Source organism: Ruditapes philippinarum, unplaced genomic scaffold (genome assembly GCF_026571515.1).
Source record: "Ruditapes philippinarum isolate M1 unplaced genomic scaffold, ASM2657151v2 ctg2713_1_1_1_1, whole genome shotgun sequence".
Lineage (NCBI taxonomy): Eukaryota > Metazoa > Mollusca > Bivalvia > Venerida > Veneridae > Ruditapes > Ruditapes philippinarum.
The window spans coordinates 1-25862 of NW_026854865.1; the positions used below are offsets into that span (position 1 = coordinate 1).

Consider the following 25862-nt stretch of genomic DNA (forward strand, 5'->3'; position numbering starts at 1 on the left):
AGTTAAAAGCTCATAGAAGACTTAAAGTTCCTTCACAGATTTTAGACATCACTAATGTAGAGTTTTGTAGAGAAGCAGCAGGCAGGATTGTACATTAGATGGATGTAGAAAGAAAGCAGAGGAAGGTACTGTTAGAAACTGTAGAGGTAAAGGGCAAGTGAAAGTTTCAGATCAGGAATAAGATGTTGTTTAGAGAGTTTACGGCAGGAAATGGTGACGTAAGTAGGCAGTTAGTAGTTCCTAAGGATCTTAGGGAGACTGTGTTAAAAGTAGCGCATGACTCGCTTTTGGCAGGACATCTTGGTATTAGGAAGACAAGTGATAGAGTCTTAGGGGAGTTTTATTGGCCAGGTGTTCTTGTAGAGGTTAGACGATATTGTCAGTCTTGTGATATTTGTCAACGTACTATTTCTAAAGGTAGAATAAGTAAGGTAACTTTAGGTAAGATGCCTTTGATTGATACTCCTTTTAAGAGAGTTGCCGTTGACATTGTTGGTCCGATCGAACCTATGACTGATAGGAAGAACCGATATATTTTGACCATGGTAGACTATGCTACCAGATATCCTGAAGCAATTGCATTGCCTAGTATAGAGACTGAAAGAGTGGCCGAAGCATTAGTTGACATGTATAGTAGATTAGGTGTTCCAGAGGAAATACTTACAGATTGTGGATCACAATTTACTTCAAAGATTATGAATGAGGTTAGTAGGTTGCTGTCTCTTAGACAGTTAACAACTACACCGTATCATCCGATGTGTAATGGTTTAGTGGAGAAATTTAATGGTAGTTTGAAGCAGATGTTGAAACGGATGTGTAGTGAAAGACCTACAGATTGGGATAAGTATTTGAATGCTATGTTGTTTGCGTATCGGGAAGTTCCACAAGAGAGTTTAGGATTCTCGCCATTTGAATTGTTATATGGACGTAGTATAAGAGGTCCAATTACCATTTTGAGTGAGTTATGGTCAGGAAAAACAGAAAATGACGAAGTTAAGACAACTTATCAGTATGTAGTTGATTTGCAAGAAAGACTAGAAAGTACATGTAAAAAAATCTGGAAGCAAAGTGATCCCTCGGAAGCATTAATCACAACAGAATTACAAGAGAATTGCAGACTCGGTTTGATTGAGTCTGTACATGAGGGATAATGAATACGTGCAACATCCCTCACGCCCCCTAGCACCGGCTTGAGCGGTACTCAATTCTCAACACTTAATAGTGCTGGCATCAATGATCCCGAAGGACCAGAAAAATATAACAACACTGAAGTGAAGTACGGGGCAACTTTTTACAGCTGCCACACAGCACTTGACACCTGCTGTTGTGAAGTATAAAAATCTGGAAGCAAAGTGATCCCTCGGAAGCATTAATCACAACAAAATTACAAGAGAATTGCAGACTCGGTTTGATTGAGTCTGTACATGAGGGATAATGAATACGTGCAACATCCCTCACGCCCCCTAGCACCGGCTTGAGCGGTACTCAATTCTCAACACTTAATAGTGCTGGCATCAATGATCCCGAAGGACCAGAAAAATATAACAACACTGAAGTGAAGTACGGGGCAACTTTTTACAGCTGCCACACAGCACTTGACACCTGCTGTTGTGAAGTATAAAAATCTGGAAGCAAAGTGATCCCTCGGAAGCATTAATCACAACAAAATTACAAGAGAATTGCAGACTCGGTTTGATTGAGTCTGTACATGAGGGATAATGAATACGTGCAACATCCCTCACGCCCCCTAGCACCGGCTTGAGCGGTACTCAATTCTCAACACTTAATAGTGCTGGCATCAATGATCCCGAAGGACCAGAAAAATATAACAACACTGAAGTGAAGTACGGGGCAACTTTTTACAGCTGCCACACAGCACTTGACACCTGCTGTTGTGAAGTATAAAAATCTGGAAGCAAAGTGATCCCTCGGAAGCATTAATCACAACAGAATTACAAGAGAATTGCAGACTCGGTTTGATTGAGTCTGTACATGAGGGATAATGAATACGTGCAACATCCCTCACGCCCCCTAGCACCGGCTTGAGCGGTACTCAATTCTCAACACTTAATAGTGCTGGCATCAATGATCCCGAAGGACCAGAAAAATATAACAACACTGAAGTGAAGTACGGGGCAACTTTTTACAGCTGCCACACAGCACTTGACACCTGCTGTTGTGAAGTATAAAAATCTGGAAGCAAAGTGATCCCTCGGAAGCATTAATCACAACAGAATTACAAGAGAATTGCAGACTCGGTTTGATTGAGTCTGTACATGAGGGATAATGAATACGTGCAACATCCCTCACGCCCCCTAGCACCGGCTTGAGCGGTACTCAATTCTCAACACTTAATAGTGTTAAGTCTTATATAAGATAGCACAGCAGGAGTTAGAGAAGAGCAGTATTAGGTATAGAAAGTATTACAACAGGAAAGCTAGAGATAGAACTTTTAAGAAGGGAAGTAAAGTACTGGTTCTTATACCTACAAAACGCAATAAGTTGTTGTTACAATGGAAAGGTCCATTTGTAGTTTCCGAGGTCGTGAACAAATTAGATTATCGGATAGACATAGGTAACAATAAGATTAAAACTTTCCATGCCAATATGCTGAAGGAGTATGTTGAAAGAAATTTCGAACCAGAACGAGGTGCATTGGCAAAGGTAAGTGCAGCTGTTGTAGAAGCGGAAAATGGGTATGATAGATTAGAGGAAGATGATAGTTTAGAAACAAGTTACCAAGATGATAGTGACATATTGTTATGTCCATTGAAGAAAGGTTCAGAGACATATAAAGATGTTCAGGTCAATCCTGACTTACATACAGATTGTAAGATTCAGATTGCAACCTTGTTAAAGAAATTTTCAGATGTTTTAACAGATATACCCGGAAATACGTCATTAGTTCAGCATGACATTAAGTTGACTACGTCAGAACCGGTAAGGACTAAGGGTTATCCTATTCCTTTTCACTCACAGCAGATAGTAAAGGAAGAAGTTGATAAAATGCTAGAGTTGGGAGTTATCGAACCTTCTAATGCTCCGTTTTCTAGTCCAATTGTCCTTATCAGGAAAAAGGATAACACGATTAGGTTCTGTATTGATTTTAGACAGATCAATAAATGCACGGTATTTGATGCGGAACCGATGCCCAATATGGAACAGATATTTTCGAAATTATCAAAATACAGGTATTTTTCGAAAATTGATCTTAGTAAACATTCTGTAGACTGATGAGAAAGGTTTTGAAAGATCTAGATCACTCAGATAGTTTTATAGATGATATTTTGGTCTATACAGTCACATTGCCAGAGCATATCAATGCATTGTATGAGTTATTAAGAGAGTCTAGGCTTACTGCTAGACCGTCCAAGTGTTTCATATGTTTTGAAAAATTAGAATGTTTAGGTCATATGATAGGAGGTAGTAAGTCCATTGAACCTGTTCTCAGTAAGGTCAAGGCAATTCAGGAGACCGAGAGACCCACGACTAAGCGAGGAGTCCGGCAATTTTTAGGGGTTGTGTCTTGGTACCGGAAGTTCATCCCTAACTTTGCCGCCATTGCTGTTCCGTTGACCGATTTGACAAAAAAGTTTCAACCAAATCGTATTGAATGGGGTGAAAGTCAGGAAAAGGCTTTTCAGACTCTTAAGGCTAGTTTGACCGGTCCGCCCATTTTGAAATTACCAGATTTAGACAAGATATTTATTCTCAGAGTTGATGCTTCTGATTGTGGATTAGGATCTGTATTACTTCAAGAACAAAGTGAGGAGAAATTTCCAGTAGGTTATGCCAGTAGAAAGTTGTTACCAAGAGAACAGAAGTATTCTGTAATAGAGAAGGAGTGCCTTGGTATTGTTTGGGCAATTTCTAAATTTCACAGATACTTGTTTGGTAAGGAATTTATTCTAGAGACAGATCACCAGCCGCTTTTGTATCTTAACAAGGCAAAGTTAAGTAACTCTAGAATAATGAGACGGTCTTTGCTTTTGCAGCCATACAGGATGAGGATTAGAGCAATCCCAGGTAGAGAGAACATAGGTGCAGATTATTTAAGCAGGGTATAATGTAGAGTGTAGTGTAGTATTTATGGTGGTTATAAATATGGTGTACAGTATTTCTACTTATATTTTTGAAATTTGTCGTTTTCACTTTGTTGTATTTAAAGAAAATTTATCAATTTTCTTATTTAAAGGGGGGCGTAAATGTCACAAAGTGAAAGTACGTTTGTAAAATTTTGCATTATATTTTCACGCCGAACCTCATTTTTACTCTATATTCATTGTTGTGAGATTGCATCATCTTTTGTTCAATTTAGAGTTTTCGGGTGAAATTATTATTTAGAGTATTTTTATGGTTTGCATAAATTTCCATGTATCAATTTAAACATTTTGCCGTTTATTTCACAAAAATCCTTTCAGTAATAAGAAAGTTACATTTTTGTTTTATGAACCAGATATATGTATTATGTCTGTATTTGAAGGACGGGCCTTTATTTTACATAACTATTTTTCCCGCCGTCCCAGCTTTATTTCGTGCAAATCGATTTTTCATGTTTTGCACGATTCGTTTTCCCGCTCAGTACTCAGTAGTTTGCTATATATTGACTAAATTTTAAGTGACATATTACAATGCACTGGACGTTATACAGGTCACTATGACGGTGACAGACAAATTATATTTGTCATAAAATTACAGCTTGTACAAGGTAAATTTAATTTTCTAGTGATTTTGTTTCATCAATTTTTGCTATTTCGTAAAATACTATTTTCTATTAGAATTATAGTTTATTTGATTCAGGTTTAGTTATTTGGCAGTAATTTATTGTTTTCTTAATTTTCTAAATTTTTGCAGATTAAATTTTAAAAGCTCTTTTTATTCTAGTGTTTCGCTATTGCAAATTTATACCGAGACATGTTAATTGGTGTATGTTAATTGAAGTTTCAATTGTATTGTAATTGTATAGGAGCCATGAATATTTTATAGATCTATATATATCTATTCATTAATAATTTATTATGGTTCTACCGTATTTGTGTAACTTTATGTAAAATGCTGCAGTATCGTAATGATTTGTTTCAATCAATTTAATTTACGTTATCATCTTACTTCATTTCATTTATCATCAGTTTTTGTTATAAGTAAATACAACGTATCAAAACTAACGTATCTCTAGAGAAGGATCTTCAGTGGCATGATTTTGGAAGACGTTTATTTATTGGTGGTTATTATGTGGCGTATATTTGAATATATTTGCAACGCAGTATTATGCGGATGTGATTGAATTTTTGTTCCACGGAATGTATGGTGTACTATAGTGGACATTTTGTTTATTCAAAGAAGCACGTTATTTTATTGGAAACCGACAAAGGTCGAGTCTTTTCCAAGGGACTTTATATTTACCCTTATGTTTGATTATCATGGAACTTATCATGTTTTATACTTTGTAGCTTCTTATTTGAGGACACACCCGAAGATGACACGGGCCCTCCACACGTATGTCCATGGCTAAAGGGTGACGCATGCCCTTGTTCAGGATCCTATCAACTGTGCCAACACTGTAGGAAGTACAGTTACGCTTGATAAGATTTTATACAAGACGCCCGCCATTGTGACGAATTTTGTTTAACAACGCCACCACTTTATTGAAACATCATGACAGAGACTTTACGGGAGAAATAGACTGAGATACGTTGATAGTGTTTGTTTACGCAGTGACTTTTCATCTATAATCATTTTTCATTTATAAATATTCATTTTTTGTAAATAAATTTGTATATATTTTCTGTTCTGAGTTGTTGGTTGTTTTAGATAGCAATTGTGGTCGGCCTGGTATCCCATCGTAGTCCCTATTGTGACAGTTTCATAAGATGATGTTGCATTTAAAATGCCTTAGCTCTAGGCCTTATGCTTTCAAAGAAGATTTCGAAAGAAAATATTTTCAAAATATGTTTTAAAATTATCCCCTTTGACCAATATGTTCAATAACTCTAAACCATTACGTAATATTATTAGAAATTTATTTAAGGACAAATAATAGGCAGTTTCATCAAATTTAAAACAAGTGGTTTTGTTAAAAAATTAACGATGAACGCTGGGACAGACGGGACGGACGTACGCACGATGGCCCCCTTGGAAAATTGTGATTATAAAAGCTTAAAGTCTGCACAAATTATACATTTGATTGCAAATACACCTGTCTTTAAAGAATGTTCTTATTTTACGACAAAACTGTGAAATAGATTACTGTTTATTAGACTATTTAACCATCTAAAGAAATTAAAACTGAATTTGCTTTTCAATTCAAAAATAATGTTTAGGTAATGTTTTCTCTAATCTTTCTTTTTTTATAAAATAAATTACTTAATATCTTCATCTGTTTGGACGGCTGTACATATAGACAAATCAATTGTTGTATACGAGATATTTAGAAACACATCTTAAAATTTATTATACATTTTGTAATGAAATTACATGACAATACACAGTGTGCATTAACTATATAGTAAATTTACTTTAAATTGGTAGCTTAATAAATAACAAAGCACTGTTTGAGTAAAGAAAATTTAAAAATCATATGAAAACGTTTACCTATGACCTGGTAGACCTCAAGTGTTCTGACTAACATTTGTCCGGAATTGATCTCTTTAAGCTGTGACACGCCATTACCATCTTCATCGTCAGTATTTTGCCTTTCTACAGAATATGAGAACCTCACGTTTAGGGAGCCATTCAATTTCAGAAAATCCCCTTTTTTCTTCGATTCTTGCTTTGAATCTTTTTTAAATGTCTGCAAATCATATCGATTAAACATTCCTACACCAAATGTAGGTCCAAAATTTTTATCACATACTATTGCTTTATCTGTCTGACCTCTTCTAATTGGCAAGAAGACACATTTAGCATCTAATCTGTCGTCCTTTTTAAAAAGGAATGCGTTTTCATCTTTGACTTTTTGCCTGTTAGTTGAACTCCAGCTTTGAGATGTATAGCCGCCAAATAATGTATTAAATTTGCCGTATAAGATAGTGACAGTTGGGCCTTTAGCGTCACATTTTGCATGAAACTCCCCTACATCTGCTTTGTTAGTGGTATTGCATGCATAAAGCAAAGAAAACCCTATTTTCTTATTTTTGTCTTTACTGATCCGTTCACCAATTTCATCCAACAGTTGTTTCGACGTATTCATCGTTTTGCTAAAAATATATTATTTAAAAGCATATTATTTATAATAAAATCCTTTGAGACTTCCGGTTTGGAGTGTGCAATATGTATGTAATGGTGTGTATAATTCTCCGCGTTACATCGTATAGCCGAGAAATATTATCTCAACATAGCCTGACCCAAACCGGTTTTGTTTGTTATTTGCTCTGTCAATAACTAGATGTCTTGTGTAAAAGTGGTCACTTCAACCTTACGAGTAACTTCTATTTTTCCAACATGAGTGACATGGATATAAATTCGGGCAGAAAAGTCAGCCATAATTTTGAAAACAAATGGTAAAAATCGACATTCCCTAGGAACCCTTAAATGTGACATGCTTAAGAGATTGTTTTTTATATAGGTGAAAATTTTTAATCATTCACTATTAAACATTATCAATATCATAGATTGTGACAATCCAAAATGAAAAAAGCAATGGAGAGCAATATAAGGATAAAGCAAACCTAAACATTATAAAAATTATATAAAGCCAAGCAGTTCGTTGACAGTGACACCGGTCGTTGACAGTGACATCGTTCAATGTAATGCCAAAACCGTTGAAGCTAAAAAGATAAGAGGAAACAGACAAAAGCTAATGCAGAAGCGAATTAGGATTGCATGTGGAACATAAGTATAATACAAATCCACTTGTATACGATTCTTATGATGAAACACGCTTATTTAGCAAAAAGTCAAAGTCGGAACCAGACGGCCGGTGGCTATACGTCAGCATCATCTACGGATAATGTACCGCCTAAAACGGTGGGCCAGGTTTTTTATTCAAGTCACAAGCAGTAATTGAAATTTAATGATATATCTATGTAGATTCGTCCGCGGTAAAACGTGCAAGAGCATGTTTATTTGACATATAAAAAATAAACGCGCGTCGTATTAAAACGCCCGATGCTTAAAATTCTTTGTTTATTTATGTTTAAATATAAGTTATATCTTCAACAATTTAATTTTCATGATATATGATATACCTTTAACGATCTTAAAGGTCAGCGATAGATTTGACAAGTGTCATAATTATACACTATTGTGCTCCCCTACTGCGCTCGTTATGATAATTGATTCATGTAATATCATCAGAAACCTTACAAAACGTTGCTTATATATCAATTTGATCGTGCCACCGATATCTGATATTTACTTCAAGTCCGAATTTATATTTGTAAATCAAACTAGGAGTTTACAAAGATACATAAGATTAGCGATTTATTTTGGTAAATTATGATTATAAAGCATGCACAGAAGTCATTAATGATACGAATAAAATGTATATGTATAATGAATGCTTATAAATATGAATAGATAAATCAATCAATAAAGGAAGGAAGAAAGAAAGGAACCAGCCAGCAAACGAACGAACGAACGAACAGATAAATTAATGAAAACAGATTGAATAGAAATGAATACTTTACTTCGGTGTTTAATTATTAAAGTAGAAGTGCACAAACAAATTGCAATAAACTTTACAAAACAAATATAATGTTTCACACTTTTATAAATAACCGTGTCATTGAATGAATAAATGAATAAAAAAATGAATGAATGACGAATAAATGGATGAATATGTAAATAAATTAATAAATGAATGCATGAATGAATAAATGAATAAATGAATAAATGAATGAATTAATTAATTAATACTTTATACCTTTATGTTTTTCATGATTTAATAGACATTTTCAGGGTATATTATTTACGGTAAAAATAAGCAATAATATTTAATTGCTCGACCTTTTTGCGAATGAATAGACAGAGATATCTTTGATTGCGTTTATGTACTTTGAAGTATAATCACTGTCCTATGTGGCGTATATTTCGTGAAAGACATTATTAGATACAAACTTGCACATATAAAAAGAATAATGTGAGAGGTCTTTTTGCAACTGTGGAAGATTTATTTAATTCAAAAATATTTGGAGATATTTTTGCATACGAGTCAAAGGCATAATGAAAGTTTATAAACTAGAATTATTTAACAAAATAGAATTTATTATAAAAATTGAATATAGACCTTTGTACAAAACGAATTTTCCATAGTAACGAATGTTGCATTTCGCGCATGCGCATTCTAAATAGGACAAGCACGCAATAACGATGACGGCAATTTATCATATTTAAAGGCTTTAATAGGCGTTATTTCAAGTTATGTCACCCAGAAATCACTAATTTTGGGATGACTTAAAGCAGAAAGTACTTATAACGTAAATTTTATCTATAGATCACAGATAAAAGAAATTATAACGGACAATAATTCAATGAAAAATGTACAAAAGTCCTCTTTTAAGATTTTCCATCAAAACTTTAAAATCTAAACATATATTTAACGTGTACATCATTGCACACTTTGTATTGTACACTTCCTTTGAAAAGGTTGATTTGCAAGGCGGTAAGTGACACGTGACCAGTTGTTTATTTCCAGCTAGTTTACAATATCATTCAACTGGGACGTTTTAGTACATATACCATGACATAGTTTATCACGTAAAATTATGAAAATCGTAATTTAACTAACTTCCACATATACAAAATTGAATCAAATCAATATTTATTGATTTTGAGAAGTGACAAACTGTGTGACGTGCATTCACGTGTTTTACGAGGTTGTATGATAAAATGGAAGTGTTCTTTCTCTACCCACTAGACATCTTTATTTATCAATATTTTGAAAAATTATGTAAATATATTAATGTGACTTAAAAATTTTCTGTTTAGTTTCAATCGGATAAACTTTAGGATAAAATCAGGTAAACTGAAAAATAGAAATGCATTTTCACGTGTTCTGACTTTTTTTAGAATAATAATGAACCTCGATTTCATATGTTTCAAAATATTGTTTTTATATGGACTATTTCAACAACATCTATGTTGACCTCTTCATTTGCTAAAAGATATATTTACATTTTGTACAACAATGTCAGTCAATGGCAGGTCCTTGGTCGTATAATGAGGGGGAATTCTTCAACAATCATCTTTTCCATGCCTTTTTATGGCAAACCTGGAAACAGCTATAAAGGCATCTTTTATGTTTTTGTCAAAAGCTATTTCAAGCTATTTCATAAAATTTTCTATTGTTTACCTTAATCTTACTCGGAATTGTCTATGAACTTCTACTATATTTCTATTGGCGATGCTCTTTTTGTCCTACGAAGATTTAGCATTTGCGAGAAAATACTACTTCCGATCGATTTTACACCAAGGTAAAAAGGTTTATAGTATCATAATGAAAGTATGTTTTACACTTCATTTTTTAATGTTTGAAAGATTATATGCCGGAGAAATGTACATTTTCTAGGCGCATCAGGTATATTTTTTCTACAAAGAGAAGAATTTATGTTATGTTATCAAACTTAATTTGAAATAAATGATATATAATAAAAGGAGAATTGAAATAAAAGTTTCAATCTATAAAGCTACATTTTTCCAACAACAATATTAAAAAAATTCAAACTTGAGAAAAATTTATGCCATTTGCGTAATTTAGTCATACCGGTCCAAAAATTAAAGGAACAGCAAAATTTCGGTACACGGTTCCCTTGGTCATATATTAGTGCATAGTGATATTGTAGCTATAATGTTCAATTGTTACTATTTTTCGGAACATAAAACAGTAAAACGCTATTCATTGCTCGTTGTGTTAAGTACCGTAAATGAAGATCTTCTTTGTACCGATTTGTTCACATCGGTGTTAAATGTTCGTTTAGGTTAAGTCGTATTTTGGAGCGGCTCATGCGCAAAACAATTAATGTAGACTGATGTGGTGTATTTATTTAAACTCAATTGTTCAATTAAGAAATAATAACGGTATCATCTGTGTTTATCGGCTATTTAACACCGAATTGGAGTTTTGGTGCGGAGGAATTGACCACAAAGGCCATAGGCATGAGTGGTTATTTTTCTTTTTTGGCATTAAAACGATCCATACCTTAATCTTGTGAAATAGCAACATTAAGTGCTTTACCATAAACTTCCCCTAGGCGCGGAGGACGTTGGTTACTCTGTTACAAATTCTTATTGTTATAGACATTGCCTTTGTTAGCGAAAGAAAGACTGCTGACAAATGTAGAATAAAATGAAATCATCAGAAAGTCAAATATGAAACGTTGCTAACTCATTGTTGGACAAAAACTATCTCAAATTAAAAAATTAATGAATGTAGATAAAATCAAGAAAATACACACTGAAGATAATAAAGCGATTTACATTTCACAAATGTTTACGCAAAGTTAAAGACACGTTTATAGTGATGCTACTTTTGTTTGTTAATTCTGATATATTTTTAATTGTATATTTCGCCATCAACTATTTATTTATTTGCGTTATAAGCTTTTTTGTTAGAATATGGAATGAATGTATGTGTGGAAAGAATATTATATTACAGTAGAATCCCTACTTAAGACCACTCCGGAATTAAGACCACCCCGCTATTGAGACCATTTTTTAAATTACGGAATTTTTTGTTCTTTATGTCAATGTTTACATGATCCAGAATTAAGACCACCTCACTTATCCACTTTTAAGACCACCAGATTCAGTTCCATTTCTTTGTTTGTTCTTTATTTGACCCCACTATTGAGACCACTGATTTAAAGTCAACACCTACATAGATCTTAAATTTGTTGTTATCAGCTTGACTGCTCTAAGGCATGACATGACACCTAATTGCACAAGGTGTCAAAAACACCTTATATCAATGGGATATTGTATGAAATAAGGTGAGAAAGTAAATTTTAGAGTGGTTTAATCTTGCTTTAAGCACATTGATTATGCGAAGAACTAATTTTTTATATGATGGGTGAATTAAATACATCATATAATAATAAATATTGAAATTGATTTTGAAATCAGACAAAATAGAATTTGATATTAAATTTCTTTCTTCCAATCAGATGTTAATTTATAACATAGTTTTATGTTGTATTTGCAGGTATACATATTGTTTGTTCATACAAAATGACTAAAATAGAACATGGTCAAAAAGTGTGTAAGCATTGATAAGAATATTCACAATTAAGTCCACCCCGCAATTAAGACCACTTTGGTCCCGTCCCGATGGTGGTCTTAATTGAGGGTTTTTACTTTATATATAATAAATAACTTGTAAATAATGATTCTTCCCTGAAAATGTAAATGTTCTAAGGAACAAAATCAAAGAATAATTTCTTACTCAGTATATTATCCTATGTCCACAGTAGTCTATATTTCATTTTTCCAACGCCTTTGCGAACGTTCTCAAACATGTACACTTTAAGTTAACCAGTATCCCAAAAAGGATTTGTCACTGTCTGATCAATTTGTGCCTTTGCGCATGTCAGAAAATAGTGACATTGAATAGTATCTAATATTCATCATAATGATTATTTGGATTACTTCCAAAGGTACTCCTTTACATATTTATCTACTAAAATATCAGGTATATAAATAAATCAAATTTGAAACAAAGGAATGATTCAAAATAGTTAACTTAAAATTTTAAACTTCTTTTAATTGTGATTTGTGGATTTGGTGGAAATATAAGGACAAAGTGCATACAAAGGTACTGCATTTATTTAACTCGTAAATTTTCTTTCTATTTTAAACATCATTTAATTTTCGTTTAATTTAACATTTTTTTTTCGATAGATTTAAAAAGGCACGTATTCATAACACGCAGACTGCCGTTGGCAAACTATTTACCCATGCAGATATAGGGAATAGTTCAATATATGAAACACAGTAGAATATTCATATTTCATAACTAAATTTTGTATCATTTGTTAAACTTTTCGTTGAAAGTGTATTGTACATATTTTTCAAGCATGTAATTTCGCATATACACATGTAACCATTAAACAAATATAATGAAATAAAAAAATGTGTTCAAAAAAGACTTGATTAGGAGAGAAAGAACTCATTACCGGTGTTGCTTTATTATTACACGGGCGTAACCATGTCCACGGTTTAAACATACATGCGACTTTGATTACCAACAAAGAGCTTTGAAAATTAGTGTAAATCTTCAACATAGGACCTATTATATCGTTGAACATTTTCTTTAGAATATATGCGTTAAAACGCCAAGGTGTGTATCTTTCATTGGACATTTTGAGTTCTGGAAAAACAAGCTCAAATTGTCTGAAAGTTTTAAAAAAATGGATACTACAAATTTAAAACTTGTCATTCATTCATGCGGTACACGATGTAAATAAATATTATTGACTCTGTCATCTTTGCTATTTATATATTATTTGACGTAACTGATCTATGAATGATTGTGGTCTTTAAACTACACCCACTGTATTGTATACGTAAACAATTTTCCGGATTCCAGTTTAACATCCCCACCCCCACCCCCAACCCCCCAAAAAAAGAAATCACTACAATGATAACCCTTTTTTGCTGTTACTGCTTTCTGTCCACAAAATTCTCTTATACAAGTAAATTGTCCCATTAATGTATTAATTTGCAATTCATGGTTTTGCATAATTTTACCAGCATCATCATAAAATGTATAATGTATTTAAATAGTGAACTATCTTTGTCCAATTTTGCTAAAATATCTAATTATCACAAGACTTTTGCCCATTCAATTAGTATTAAGCTATATTACCAATTAAATACAAAAAAACTAATGCATGGTTCTTATATCATTATCAAACATAAATGCAAATTAAGTGAAAGGAAATCTGATCTCAGGGAGGTGATCTCTTGTTGAGTTGTACATCTGTAATTGGCATGTATTATCTCCTGCATTTGTATGTATGCAAACTAAGAATATGTACATAAAACTTGAAACTTGAAACCCTTCACATTTTGTATAATTGTATACAATAAAAATTTATTGAAGCATTTTTCACCCCTTTTTCCTGAATGAGATAGAAGATTTAATTTCATTGTCATGCCATTTCTTTAAGGTTGATCTCATTTTAAATTACATAATTTATTATGCACTTTTAATGAAATAAAAATTGGTGAACATAATCATTACTTAATATACCATTGTCATTTTCAAGAAAAGTCATTAAGTAATTTACCCAGCAAAAACCCCTATATAGATGTATGAATACAGTATGAAATGATAGCTGAAGTAAAAGGACAACAATCATTATATTCTACAATGTTTAGAATTTTTACTTAACTGCAGTAAATTGATTGTCTCTGTTTTTTTAAAAAAATCACTCAAAGAATATCATCATATCACCGATAGCAGCATAAGAATCATCATGCTTCTCAATAACCTCACATTTATCACTATAGTCATCATATTAACCATTATCATTCTCATCGACGCAATCCTCGTACGTCTACTCATCATCAGATACATCAGCGATACGACTATGTCAATAATTAACAAGACAATTATCATAATGAGAAACAAAAGTATGACAATCATCACCATCACCATTATCATCATCATCCTCATCATCATATTCACCACAATCAATGAATCATCATTAACAATAATTTTATTTTAACTATTACGATGACCATACTTATAATCAGGCATAACATCATGTTCATTATTATGAGGAATAACAGTTTGGTCATTATTATGAAGAATAACATCAACAGCGTGATCATAATTTCTATCATTATCATCACCATTAGTATAGTTGCCGATAATAACTACGGACCAGCTTAATATTTTTACAATAATTGAGATCCTTTTCCTCATTATGTGAATCAGCAGCAGGATGCCAATATAATCACTGCAATTGTCATGTAGGGATAGAAAATGTGCAGCGTGCCATTTACTAAAACCACGGACCCTATGAATATTGTTCTGCACCTCAACTCACTTATGTATCAGGAAGCTTTCAATTCTTTATATCATGAATTATTGTTCTCTTCTTTGACACCATGCTGCGTTTCAAATTTCCTGCAGGCACAGAGAATGATCACTGCTCATCATGACACTATCAACAGTATATATGTTCAATGTTCAACTATATACATTTTGCTAATTACCATAATCGTCATCAGTTTTAACAACTTAATTATTTTAACAATTAAGACAATCATCATCATTGTCGTGAACAGCAGCATGTTGACCAACATCAAAACCATAATCACAATCATCATTATTGCTATAAACATACTTCTGTTACAATCAATCATCAATATTATCACAATCATCAAACTTCTGCTCATTGTCACGATCGCCACAATAATCTCATTATCACAATCATCACAATCAATAAACCGCTCATGATTATCGTTTTCAACATCATCATCGTCATTGCCATAAATATACTAATGTTCATCATCAACATCATCAATATAATCAGAATCATAATAATTAACATACTAATGCTGATCATTAACTTATTAATCGCATCACAATCAAAATACTTCTTCTCATCATCAACAAAATTATCATCATTGCAGTCAACATTCTTCTGCGCATCATTTAAATATATTTTTTATAATCAATATACTTCCATTAATCATCATATATATCATCCTTATTATCAATTTATGAAATTATCGTTTCCTGAACAATGCACACTGGGGACAAGCATTTTTACCCCTCCCTCCAAACCTATTAATCAGTATCCCTTGTACAACCTTTCGACGGCACTGTTTCTGCTAATTCAACTTTCGAGTTTCAAACCTCTTCACGATTTCTCGATTGCTTTCTACGCCATTGTCAATCAGATATTGGTATTTTGTAACGAGTATTCTGATTGGTCAACAATAACGAATCCGCAACGTTTTGCACAAGGATGCTTGGTTCCTAGAAAGCAATCGAAAGACCGTGGAGAGGTTTGAAACTCAGTGATAAGCATAGCATGTATTTATAGAGCTAATATGCATTGGCGCTTTGCTAACATTAAAATGTATGTTTGATAGTTTAATATGTTTTTGTTTGTTTGTTTGTTTGTTTTTGTTTGTTTGTTTTGCATATATAAAAATGCGGTTCGTTTTTGCTAAGCTAGTGCGATTGGCCAGTTATAAATTGGTGATAAAACTATCGGTGCAATCATTATAAATGGCGCTCCGAATCACGCATACTATAAACGACAGGCATCAACGGCGCGTGCACGCGTCATTTTATTCATTTTATAAATAAATACATAAATAAATAAAAACATAGATGTTTATGACAAGAACCGTAAGTCTGGTAGCATATTTTATCCTTTCGAGATTAGGACATGGTACGATTAACCTATTTCGGCAAAAACATAGTAACGCAATGTTATTGCCCATATCATTTTAGAGATATGTTGACACGCTTGATGGTCCTCTAGTTTTTAGTAGATTGGGGTTAAGGTTTCTAGTCCATTAACAATCATTATTATAGCTTTTGAGTTTAAAATTAGCATGCGTGGGATACTCCTCCGTATTTATGCAGAAAAGGATCACTCGAGTCAATGTCGTAGTGCTAAAAGTAGATCTTTACACTTTTGCACATTTATCTCTTTCTTATAACCTGATTTACATTAAGTAAAAATGTTAAAAGTTTTTTGTTTGTTTTAATGAATCAAAAAAAAAAATTAAACGCTATAATGTCTAGATAGTCTTTAGAGGAACCTCGATTCAACAGAAATGCATTAAATTTTGTTTTAAAATATTACATACATTTGTTAAGAGTTACAGTACATATATAGACCTTTAAAATATATTAAGTAAAGGGTACACGTTTATTATTTGTTTTGAATCATTTTGAAAATCTCAACTTTCAACATGTGATGCCTGTCTATCTGTCTATCAGAAAAATATTTTGATTCACTGTAAAATTTCTTCATGTGATTTTCACCTTTTTTATTGAAAGTGATGTGAAACCATCGTTTATACAATTAAAGAATAGCAAAAGCAAAACTTTGGGAAATATTTTTTCTTATATGTATACTAAATCTTAGGTGTCATTTATAGATATTCCTGACATATTTTATAGGAATGTATTTGTTCTCGTTAGGAGTGATTTCGTCCTACGCAGGAGTTACAAAGCCCTACATAGGAGTTAAACATAGGAACCAGGACACACAGGACATCGGATACTAGTGCTTAATATACTTATACACAGGTTATCACATAAATGCGGGTGTTGAATATATAGGTAGGAAGTTAATATATATTTTAGACTTCTCTTTCAGAACTGCTAAGATCAAAACAAGAGAGTTATTTTGCAAGTCAACTACAAAGTAATTAAACACATATAACTTTCGAAGTCTGTTGCTTTCTTATGAATTCTGTTATAATGGTCAAAATAATTCAGATTAAGGTATAATTGTTTTTGATTGTTTTGAAAAAAGTACTTTACAATTTGGAACCAAACCGCTTTTAAACTGCATTATTTGCAAGAAAAAGTCAAAGCCTTATTTTCATCTTCATTGCTAATCAGGATTCCTCCGAAACTACGTGCCATAAAAATCTTTCTTGTTCACTAAAATTCATTTAAAAGGTCTAAGTGTTATATTACAATGCCTACGGTAGACTTTAATTCATATGTTGCTAAATCAGTATACCTGAAACTTATTTGATGTTGTATTCGTCAGAATAAAGGCATGAATTCAGTTTTGAAGTCGACCCTTGTCTTTCATTGATATTAATAAGGACAATAACGCATTGTTTTATATAAAGTATACCTTTGACATTTGCCAAAGTACTAGTGTCATATCATATTATTAAAAAGCTGATAAAATATGATTTAGGTACGATACATTAGATAAACAGTGTTGCGATGGTGCATCATATATAAATTCAAATAATACAAAAAGTTTTAATCACATTCATATGCTAATTCAAGTGATATATGACACTTGAAGCGAGTGGTTTGGCCAATATATCAGGTAAACAGTTAATATATATAAGTACAAATTCATCACATACTCGTGCAGTTTTTTAGACTCTGTAAAATGGTATTGCACTGTCGTGCATATATTTTACGAGACGTAATTTTGCTTTAAACAAATATTGTATAAAGAATAAAGACGCGCTTCATGTTAGAAATGTACTATAAGGGGAGGCAATATAAAATCATTTATTTACACAAAAATAGTCTTTGTTTTGAAAATGTGATATCATATTCGTGTAGAGTCATTACTGGTTGTATTGAACTTGTTGAATAAAGTAATATTATTCAACTGTTTCGGTAAATTCAATATACATTTTTCGACATGTAGATTCATTCATTATTCCTTACGAATAAACGTATAAAAGAGAGGTTTCCTTTACGTATTTTTGTAAAAGTATACATTTGATACAAACATGGTAAATACTAAAACTGTTAGCAGTCTTACGATTTTATACCCATTTTTATCGAGGAGCCGTTCTTTTAAAATATTGTGATAAACATTTTTGGATTATTTTTACTCTGATAACATTCATATTTATTAGAATGGGCACCGGTCATTCAAAGGGAACAACGCCAAAATTAACCAGAAATGATCCTAAAAGGTTCAGCTGGAAGAAAAAAAAGTTGGGTAATCAATGGAACGAAGAGCTTGGGCAAGACAAGATTACAGAACAAGAAATCATCGAAAAGAGAGAAACATGCCTTGCAGTTTTAAAAGTGAGTTCCTTAACTGTCATAGATATATTTATAAATCTACTGTATGGCAAATGTCATTTTATTTTACAGCTTGTATGATTTAAAAGGTTTATGCTAATGTCTTCTTTTTAAATGTTGTTTGTGTGCGTGATGTTGAAGACGTTGTTTTGGATAGGACTTTAGACGAATACTGTTCAATTTGCTTCATGTTTATTTAGTATTTATTTCAAAATAAACAAAGCATTTAAATACTTGATATTATTATTTTCATAATTCAATTATTAAAACTTGAGCCTCTTGTCTACTTGTATCTTACAGAAAAGTGTAACTAAGCATGATGATAAATTAAACAGTTATAATGATAAAACTTCAGAGATAAAAAGTCTTTTGGAAATATTACAAGGTAAAAATCAATGTTATTTGATTATTATTCTGACATCAAAAATCATTGCTGTGTTATTATGTACTATTTTTCTCGTAGTAGTGTATTACAAAGGTAATCAATTACAATTTAATAAAGTTCAGCGACAAATGTCTTCGCACATATCATTTTTGCAATAAAACAATGTCCAACAAAAGAAAAAAAGGAAAATTAAATAAAGTGAAACAACACAATGGTAATCATACATACTGAAAGATGAATTGTAGAGACACGTGGCATGAGTCATAGTAATATACTGCAAAATCGTTTTTCGTTGTTTTCGTGGGCAGGTCAGTCTACGAAATTCAGATACGACGAAATTATTTTTGATCCCAGCAAATACCTCTTACAATGTCCTGTTTCTGATAATTTCAATACTATACTTTACTCACATGTGTCGGTCATTTTCCGCCCGTTTATTTGTGTTATGAGGGTTTTCAGATGATAACTCCAACTGTTTAGGTTTGTATATTTAAACTTGAAAGAAATGTCGATTATTGTCTTCCGTTTGCTGTCACAAATGTCGGAAAACAAGTTACATCCGCATATTCAGGTTACTTGATTGTATTAGCCATAATACTTTAAATAATCGAGTATATATGGGACTTATTAATTTGCGCCGATAAAAAACTCTCTTGCACTTATTACCAATTTCGCTGACGTGTAAAAATATCTTAGGTTTAAACATAGGGCTGGTATTGTTATTGATACATAAGCGGGCGTAAATACGTCATGTGACATGCACAACGAACGTAAACTGACTGTAAATTGAAAGCTGTATAAATATTTTTTATAGATTTATTTTATATTATTGTCTTGATAAAAGTACATAACACAATATAAACATGACTAATTGCTGAAACAGATAAATTGTACATTGTTTATGTAGCGTTTTAACGCGTGCTTAAATGATCCAGATAAAATGAACTTGCCACCGTTAATATTTATTTAATCGACTCCTATTCCAAGAACACCAAAACGCCGCAGGTATTTAACTCGATGCATACATAACTGTACCGAGCTATATACTTGTGCTCCTGTTGTGAATTAACTGTATGCCACGGTCAATGTGGCGTCGTTCCATGTAGTTATTGTCAAATAGGTGGCAAATGTCGTATAAATTATGCGCCAGTAATGGCGATGTTTACAGGGGCATTAGATATCCAATGGAGCTGCATGTCATGCCATTGAAAGGCGCAGTTTGCAGTCAATTGTCGGCAGTAACTGTGTATCACAAATCAAGGATCAGTTAGTAAGATGCAAAATCGAGTTCGCTTTGAAGTTCAAACGGAACATGTTCCGAAAATCTAGGCGACTAGAGTTAATTGCTTATATCGTCTGTTGTATGATTACCTTGCATTAAGTGATTTATAGTTTTTATTTTTACAAAACAAAATGAAAATCATCTGCGGATTAAAAAACAATAATAACGTAACCTTGCCTGTTTTGATAAAACAATGAAATTGCATGCAAACGAAATTAATTGAATACACAGTACTTTTTAGTAAACAGTTTGAAACATTTGCTTTACAACGTTCAATGAGCCGCAAAGAATGAGGTAAACAGTATAATAGTTTGCCACTTACTTATATTATAAGTCATTTGATATCACTGAAATATTTATTTCAAAGATTTATGCACTTGTTTTTATTTAGAGCATAAAACAAAAAGTACCACTGATTACGGAAACGGAGATGTTACAGATTCAAAGAAATTCAGAGAAACAATAGAACGAATTGAAAACGTTTTGAAAGAATTTCAGGTATTGTGTCAGTTGCATTCGAGTGAACTATTATATTTAGTTCTTAAGATGCATGTTTTGTTGTTCAGATTTGTTATCAAATAGGATCGTATTCAGTAGTTAAACATGAGTGTACAGTCCCTACAAAATATAAACCGTTTATTCACAAATTTAGTCGTTTCTCTGAAATAATAAGCAACATTTGGCCGGATTTAAATATCTAATGTTATTAAATTAAATATTTTCAATGATGATGGTACGGATAATTGCATCGATGATAACATATGTACACATAACTTCTATTTGTATTATTTATGCAATTTGATAAATATTTATGCATACATTTTAGATGTTACCAGAGTGTGCAAGAGATTCATTCAAAGATGTAAAACATAATATAACGGAGTGCGTAGCAATTTTGGAAGAAAATATCAAAGTCGTAGGTGATATGAACATGAAGCCAGTGAGAAGACCACCTGCTGTCAAAAGGAGGAATACGTTTAAAAAAGAACCAAAACATAAAACTGGCGTTTCAGGTACATCATGCTACCTAAGTACTACAGTTATTACACGTTTGTTAATCCAATATGTATAGGTTATTGTTCATATATTAGAATTATATACAAATTAAGTGCAAGGGAGCGTAAGCGACCGCTGCAATTATATTGTATATAATTCTTATATGTTCGAGTCCTGGGCTGGCTAACTAAAATTAATAAAGAGTATTTGGATCTAGGTCCCGTGTATGACTATGTAAACACTTGGAAAAGTAAAGAAGCAGAAACATCGTCTTGTAATTGCACTTGTCTTTCAAAATCTAAAATGACTAAAACTACTATGGAGAACTCGTTCATATGGTTAACCATTGGTGAGTAAAAATAAACTCAAATATACACAAATTCCCTTATTCGTAGTTTTGCGTTTTTACACACGAAGTGTTTAAAACGTTAATATTCATTTACTTTTTATTATATACGAAATTTATTTTTTAAAGTGTTATATGGCAAAAAGACCCATCAAATCATGTAAGTATAGAACGGTGTTTAGAGAGAAGTTTTTACCCTGTAACCGGGCAAGTTCCCTCCGGAAACTGTCCAAAAACCCACCAGGCCACAAAGTGCGGATGGTATGATCAAAATATTTCTCTCCTATCTAAAACGGTGTTGCATTGATCCTTCTATCTCGGACAATTCCCGCTTGTAATATGACGTAGGCATTATGCCCAAGTCACAAATACCATGCGGCCGCTGGGCGGCGTAGAGTATTCCAACACTTGTTGTATATGTCGGCGTTCGTCCGGTAGCAGTAAAAAATTTGTTAATAGGGCGGGCGCCGTCGAGTTTTAACAACAACTTTTAAATTTATGGCGTCTGGAGAACAATCTTTTGCGTTTGTGAGTTTAAGAATCATTGGACGGACACTGCTTGATCGCCGGGCAGTGTCTGGATGCTGTAAAGATCGTTTAATCGGGCGCCGCCCGTTTTATTTGTGACCAACGCATAAGAAACATTGACAGATCCAGTTGAACAAAAAATTTTTATATTTTGGCACTTCGCGATTTTCATTGCACTGAACTGCCGTTATCAAAAGTATTTTGTGCTTCTAAATATATATCAGTGTATCAATTAGTGTCGTAAATCAAGACACTTCAAACTATTCAAATCAAAGCTTCTTTGTTCCAGCATACTTAGTTGAATTGTCAATTGATGTTTTATCATGAGCGAACACGTTGAAGAATGTCCTCATATGTTTTTCACAAGTATCCAAAAATGCTCTTATATTGATAACAGGTAACGCACTACATTATGTTTTGTATTATATATAATAAGGTTTACAAATAAAACTTTTTTAGCCGCAATACAGATATTCTGTAAGCAAGAAGGGAAATTAATGAACGACATACATATGGCTCTGGAAACTACATTGAAGGGCAAGTTAGGAGCTGTCGACTTCACTCACTTGAACGATATCTCCAAAATTGACAACAACATGGTGCTTATCATTACATGTATTGCTGCCACAAGGATTGCAGCAGATGCATCATATGCTATGCAAGATATCAAAAGTAATATGTTTTACTGCGATTGATTAAGTCATCAGTTCAAAAGTGACATATACATCGTAAAGTTCATGCAAAAAACACATATTATCTGAAGTATTATTTGCAGTATTTACAAAAAACAAGGGTTCTATTCATGAAGTACAAATAAAGACTCAGGGCGCCATAAATTCATGTTTCTGTTATAATATTAAGATTTGTTATTTTCATCATACATTACAAAGACATTAATTTTTGTTTCTGCCTAAAAATCAATAAATTTTCTTCATTTCTTTCTGTATGTATGATATATACTTTTATAACATATCTCATTAACTGTTTTTTTGTCTTTCTTTAACAAAAGCATTACATTTTATTTCAGATCCAGCCAATGCTGCCCTCGTAATAATAGACGTCGATGAGGCACATGAATTGTCAAACACACACAATTTGACAGGAAACGCTTTCAAGGATCTGCGTGCAATTTTTGGATTGTCCTTTATGAAAAGTAACGGCAGCTTCCCCAACTGTGACATGAATGACAAAAGTATCAATGGACTGTGCTCGTTATGCAAGCAAGAGCTTGAGCGATATGATCAAAATTGACGACAACATGATGCTTATCATTACATGTATTGCTACCACAAGGATTGCAGAAGATGCATCATATGCTATGCAAGATATAAAAAATATTATTATACAGTGAAAAACTTTAACAAAAAGAGAAATGGGAACTATTAGGATTCGTATATAAAACATTTGATTTGCGTTGAAAACTATTTCAATAACATGCATATTTTGTCCACGCATGAACATTCGTTAACATTTTCTTAGACAACTTGATGGATGGAGTAGCATATATCATAAAATTAATTAATAATAAAGTTAATGAAGTAAAGGAAGATACTGTCTTCACTGAACTACTTAGATATAACTTTATCCTTTAATTGTAGAAACTGTTCTGAATAGGCTCAAAATCTGCATGTTTTATCATGCAAACGTTTCTCATTATAAGGACCATTATCTTTTTATTAACTCCAAGCTATCGATTTTTTTAAGCATTATTGCATAACTTGTTTACATGTATAAAATACATTATATGACACACTGGGGAAGGGCCAATTTTGACCCTAAAGCTATAATTTGAATAACCGAAAAGAAGTCCCCTAGACAATGTTTCATGCTAAACATCTAAACTGTAGACTGATAAAGGCCTTTCAATGTTTTACTTTATACATATGTTGTAAAATTGGATTCCAACTTGAACAGGTGATGTAATTTTTAGAATGTACATATAATCGGATATTCTTATATAATCTATAAATAGTACAATGTATGAGTGATGGCATGGCCGAGTGGTAAATGCGTCCGAAGAGTATCAAATGATCGCTGGCCTCATGGGCTCAAATCCTGTCCGGGAAAGTCATTGTTTCCTTGTGCAAGTAAAAATAACACTCATTGTTCAGTACTGGATTGTTCCAGGAACGGTTTCGAAAGTTTGTCTATTAGCTTATACACTGTTTAGTCCGAGAAAAATAAACAGAACTTTCCTCATTTGTAAAAATAGAAGCACAGTCAATTAAAAGATAAAGTCAGGTAAACATAGGGAAGTTGCAATTGATTAACGAAATAATTACATATACAGTTAAACAAATTATATTTTATGACATGTTATCTTCGTTTGACACTATAGCACTGTATGTAATACTGCTGATCAATATGAAAGTGAATTAAAGTAGCGGGCTCGAAACCTGATGTAAACTGTTTCATTTCTTATTCAAATGTTTTTTTAATTACTTACTGTTTGAGAAAGTAAATATATGATAACGCACATGAACATAAAGACATAGCATTTGACCTCTTAAAATTTGTCAAAATATTCATACTGTTATAATAAGAAATTTAAAAAATTATATTATAGTGGAATAAATGAGATGAAACTACTTCGACTTTTAAAACAACATAAATATATCATCATCATCAACAACAACAACAACAACAACAAAAACCACACATTATCATTATCAAAAACCTTTTGAGTATGTACCTTACTGATTGAGCTAATGCGAAATTTATTATATGTGATTACTTTTACAGCTTTAAGTAAAACATACAACCGTTTAGATGTGCAACATTGAATTTACCTATATAGTATTAAGAAGGACTTTTCCGTTCTATAAATAAAATAAAATATAAAGAAACCTCGGATTATATCGACGAACCAGTCACGTGACTTCAGTGGGTAAACACTCACAAGGCTGCTGTGGTAAATATTGCAATAATTTTATTTACTATTACGGAAAATGCATGAATAAACAACATGGCTGCATTAGTCACCGATATACCCAAGTTACACATTCCTAAAATGCTATCTCTAACTTTTAATTACCCTTTAATAATTTTCATTGCGTTAATTATTACTAAAAATCTAATCTACAGTTCGCAAGAGTTTGTGTGCCAATGAAATCGCTCTATTTTGTTTAGATTTTGTCGAAATATTTACCATACAGTGCTGTAACTGTATTGTGTTAAATGCATACGTTAAATATGCCGATGTAATGGACTCAGCCTGTTGAATAATGCACTCGACTTTAAAGCGCGGTCGATTTTAGATTATATACAAAGTATTAAGAAACTAATTTTCTCGCTTCACTTCGTTCTCTCGAAAATTAATCATATGTTTTCATTTAAAAGAAAACACAAGAAAAATCTATATCTTGATGAATATAATTATTAGAATAAGTTATTTTAGTTCAGAAAACTTCTTAAAACTCTGTATATAACCTATAACCTATACTTAAACTAACGTTATGTCTTAATATATCAAATGTTAAAAACAAAAAGGAAAAATGTTGTTGTTTTTTTAAAATTACATTGATGAATTAAAATTATATATTAGGATAAAGGAGAAAAGGTTATATTCATATTTGCTTTATACAAATGTACTTGTAAATCTTAAATTTTAATTTTCTAAGTA

The 25862-nt window shown here is 32.4% G+C and overlaps 2 protein-coding genes across 2 annotated transcripts; one reads left to right on the top strand and one right to left on the bottom strand.

Annotated features, from left to right (window-relative positions):
• Positions 1-6359: 6359 nt before the first annotated feature.
• Positions 6360-12493, bottom strand: LOC132741356 (uncharacterized). Its single transcript, XM_060729509.1, has 3 exons — positions 12380-12493; positions 6592-7196; positions 6360-6388 (listed from the first exon to the last, which is right to left on the bottom strand). Exons 2-3 carry the CDS (start codon positions 7187-7189, stop codon positions 6360-6362), a joined length of 627 nt encoding a protein of 208 aa, XP_060585492.1. The 5' UTR covers positions 7190-7196; positions 12380-12493.
• A 162-nt stretch (positions 12494-12655) lies between these two features.
• LOC132741354 (uncharacterized) lies at positions 12656-24713 on the top strand. Its single transcript, XM_060729506.1, has 8 exons — positions 12656-12748; positions 17111-17251; positions 18532-18706; positions 19004-19088; positions 20762-20868; positions 21197-21383; positions 22700-22912; positions 23268-24713. The coding sequence occupies exons 3-8, from the start codon at positions 18533-18535 to the stop codon at positions 23489-23491; spliced, it is 990 nt and encodes a 329-aa protein (XP_060585489.1). The 5' UTR covers positions 12656-12748; positions 17111-17251; position 18532; the 3' UTR covers positions 23492-24713.
• The last annotated feature ends 1149 nt before the right edge of the window (positions 24714-25862 follow it).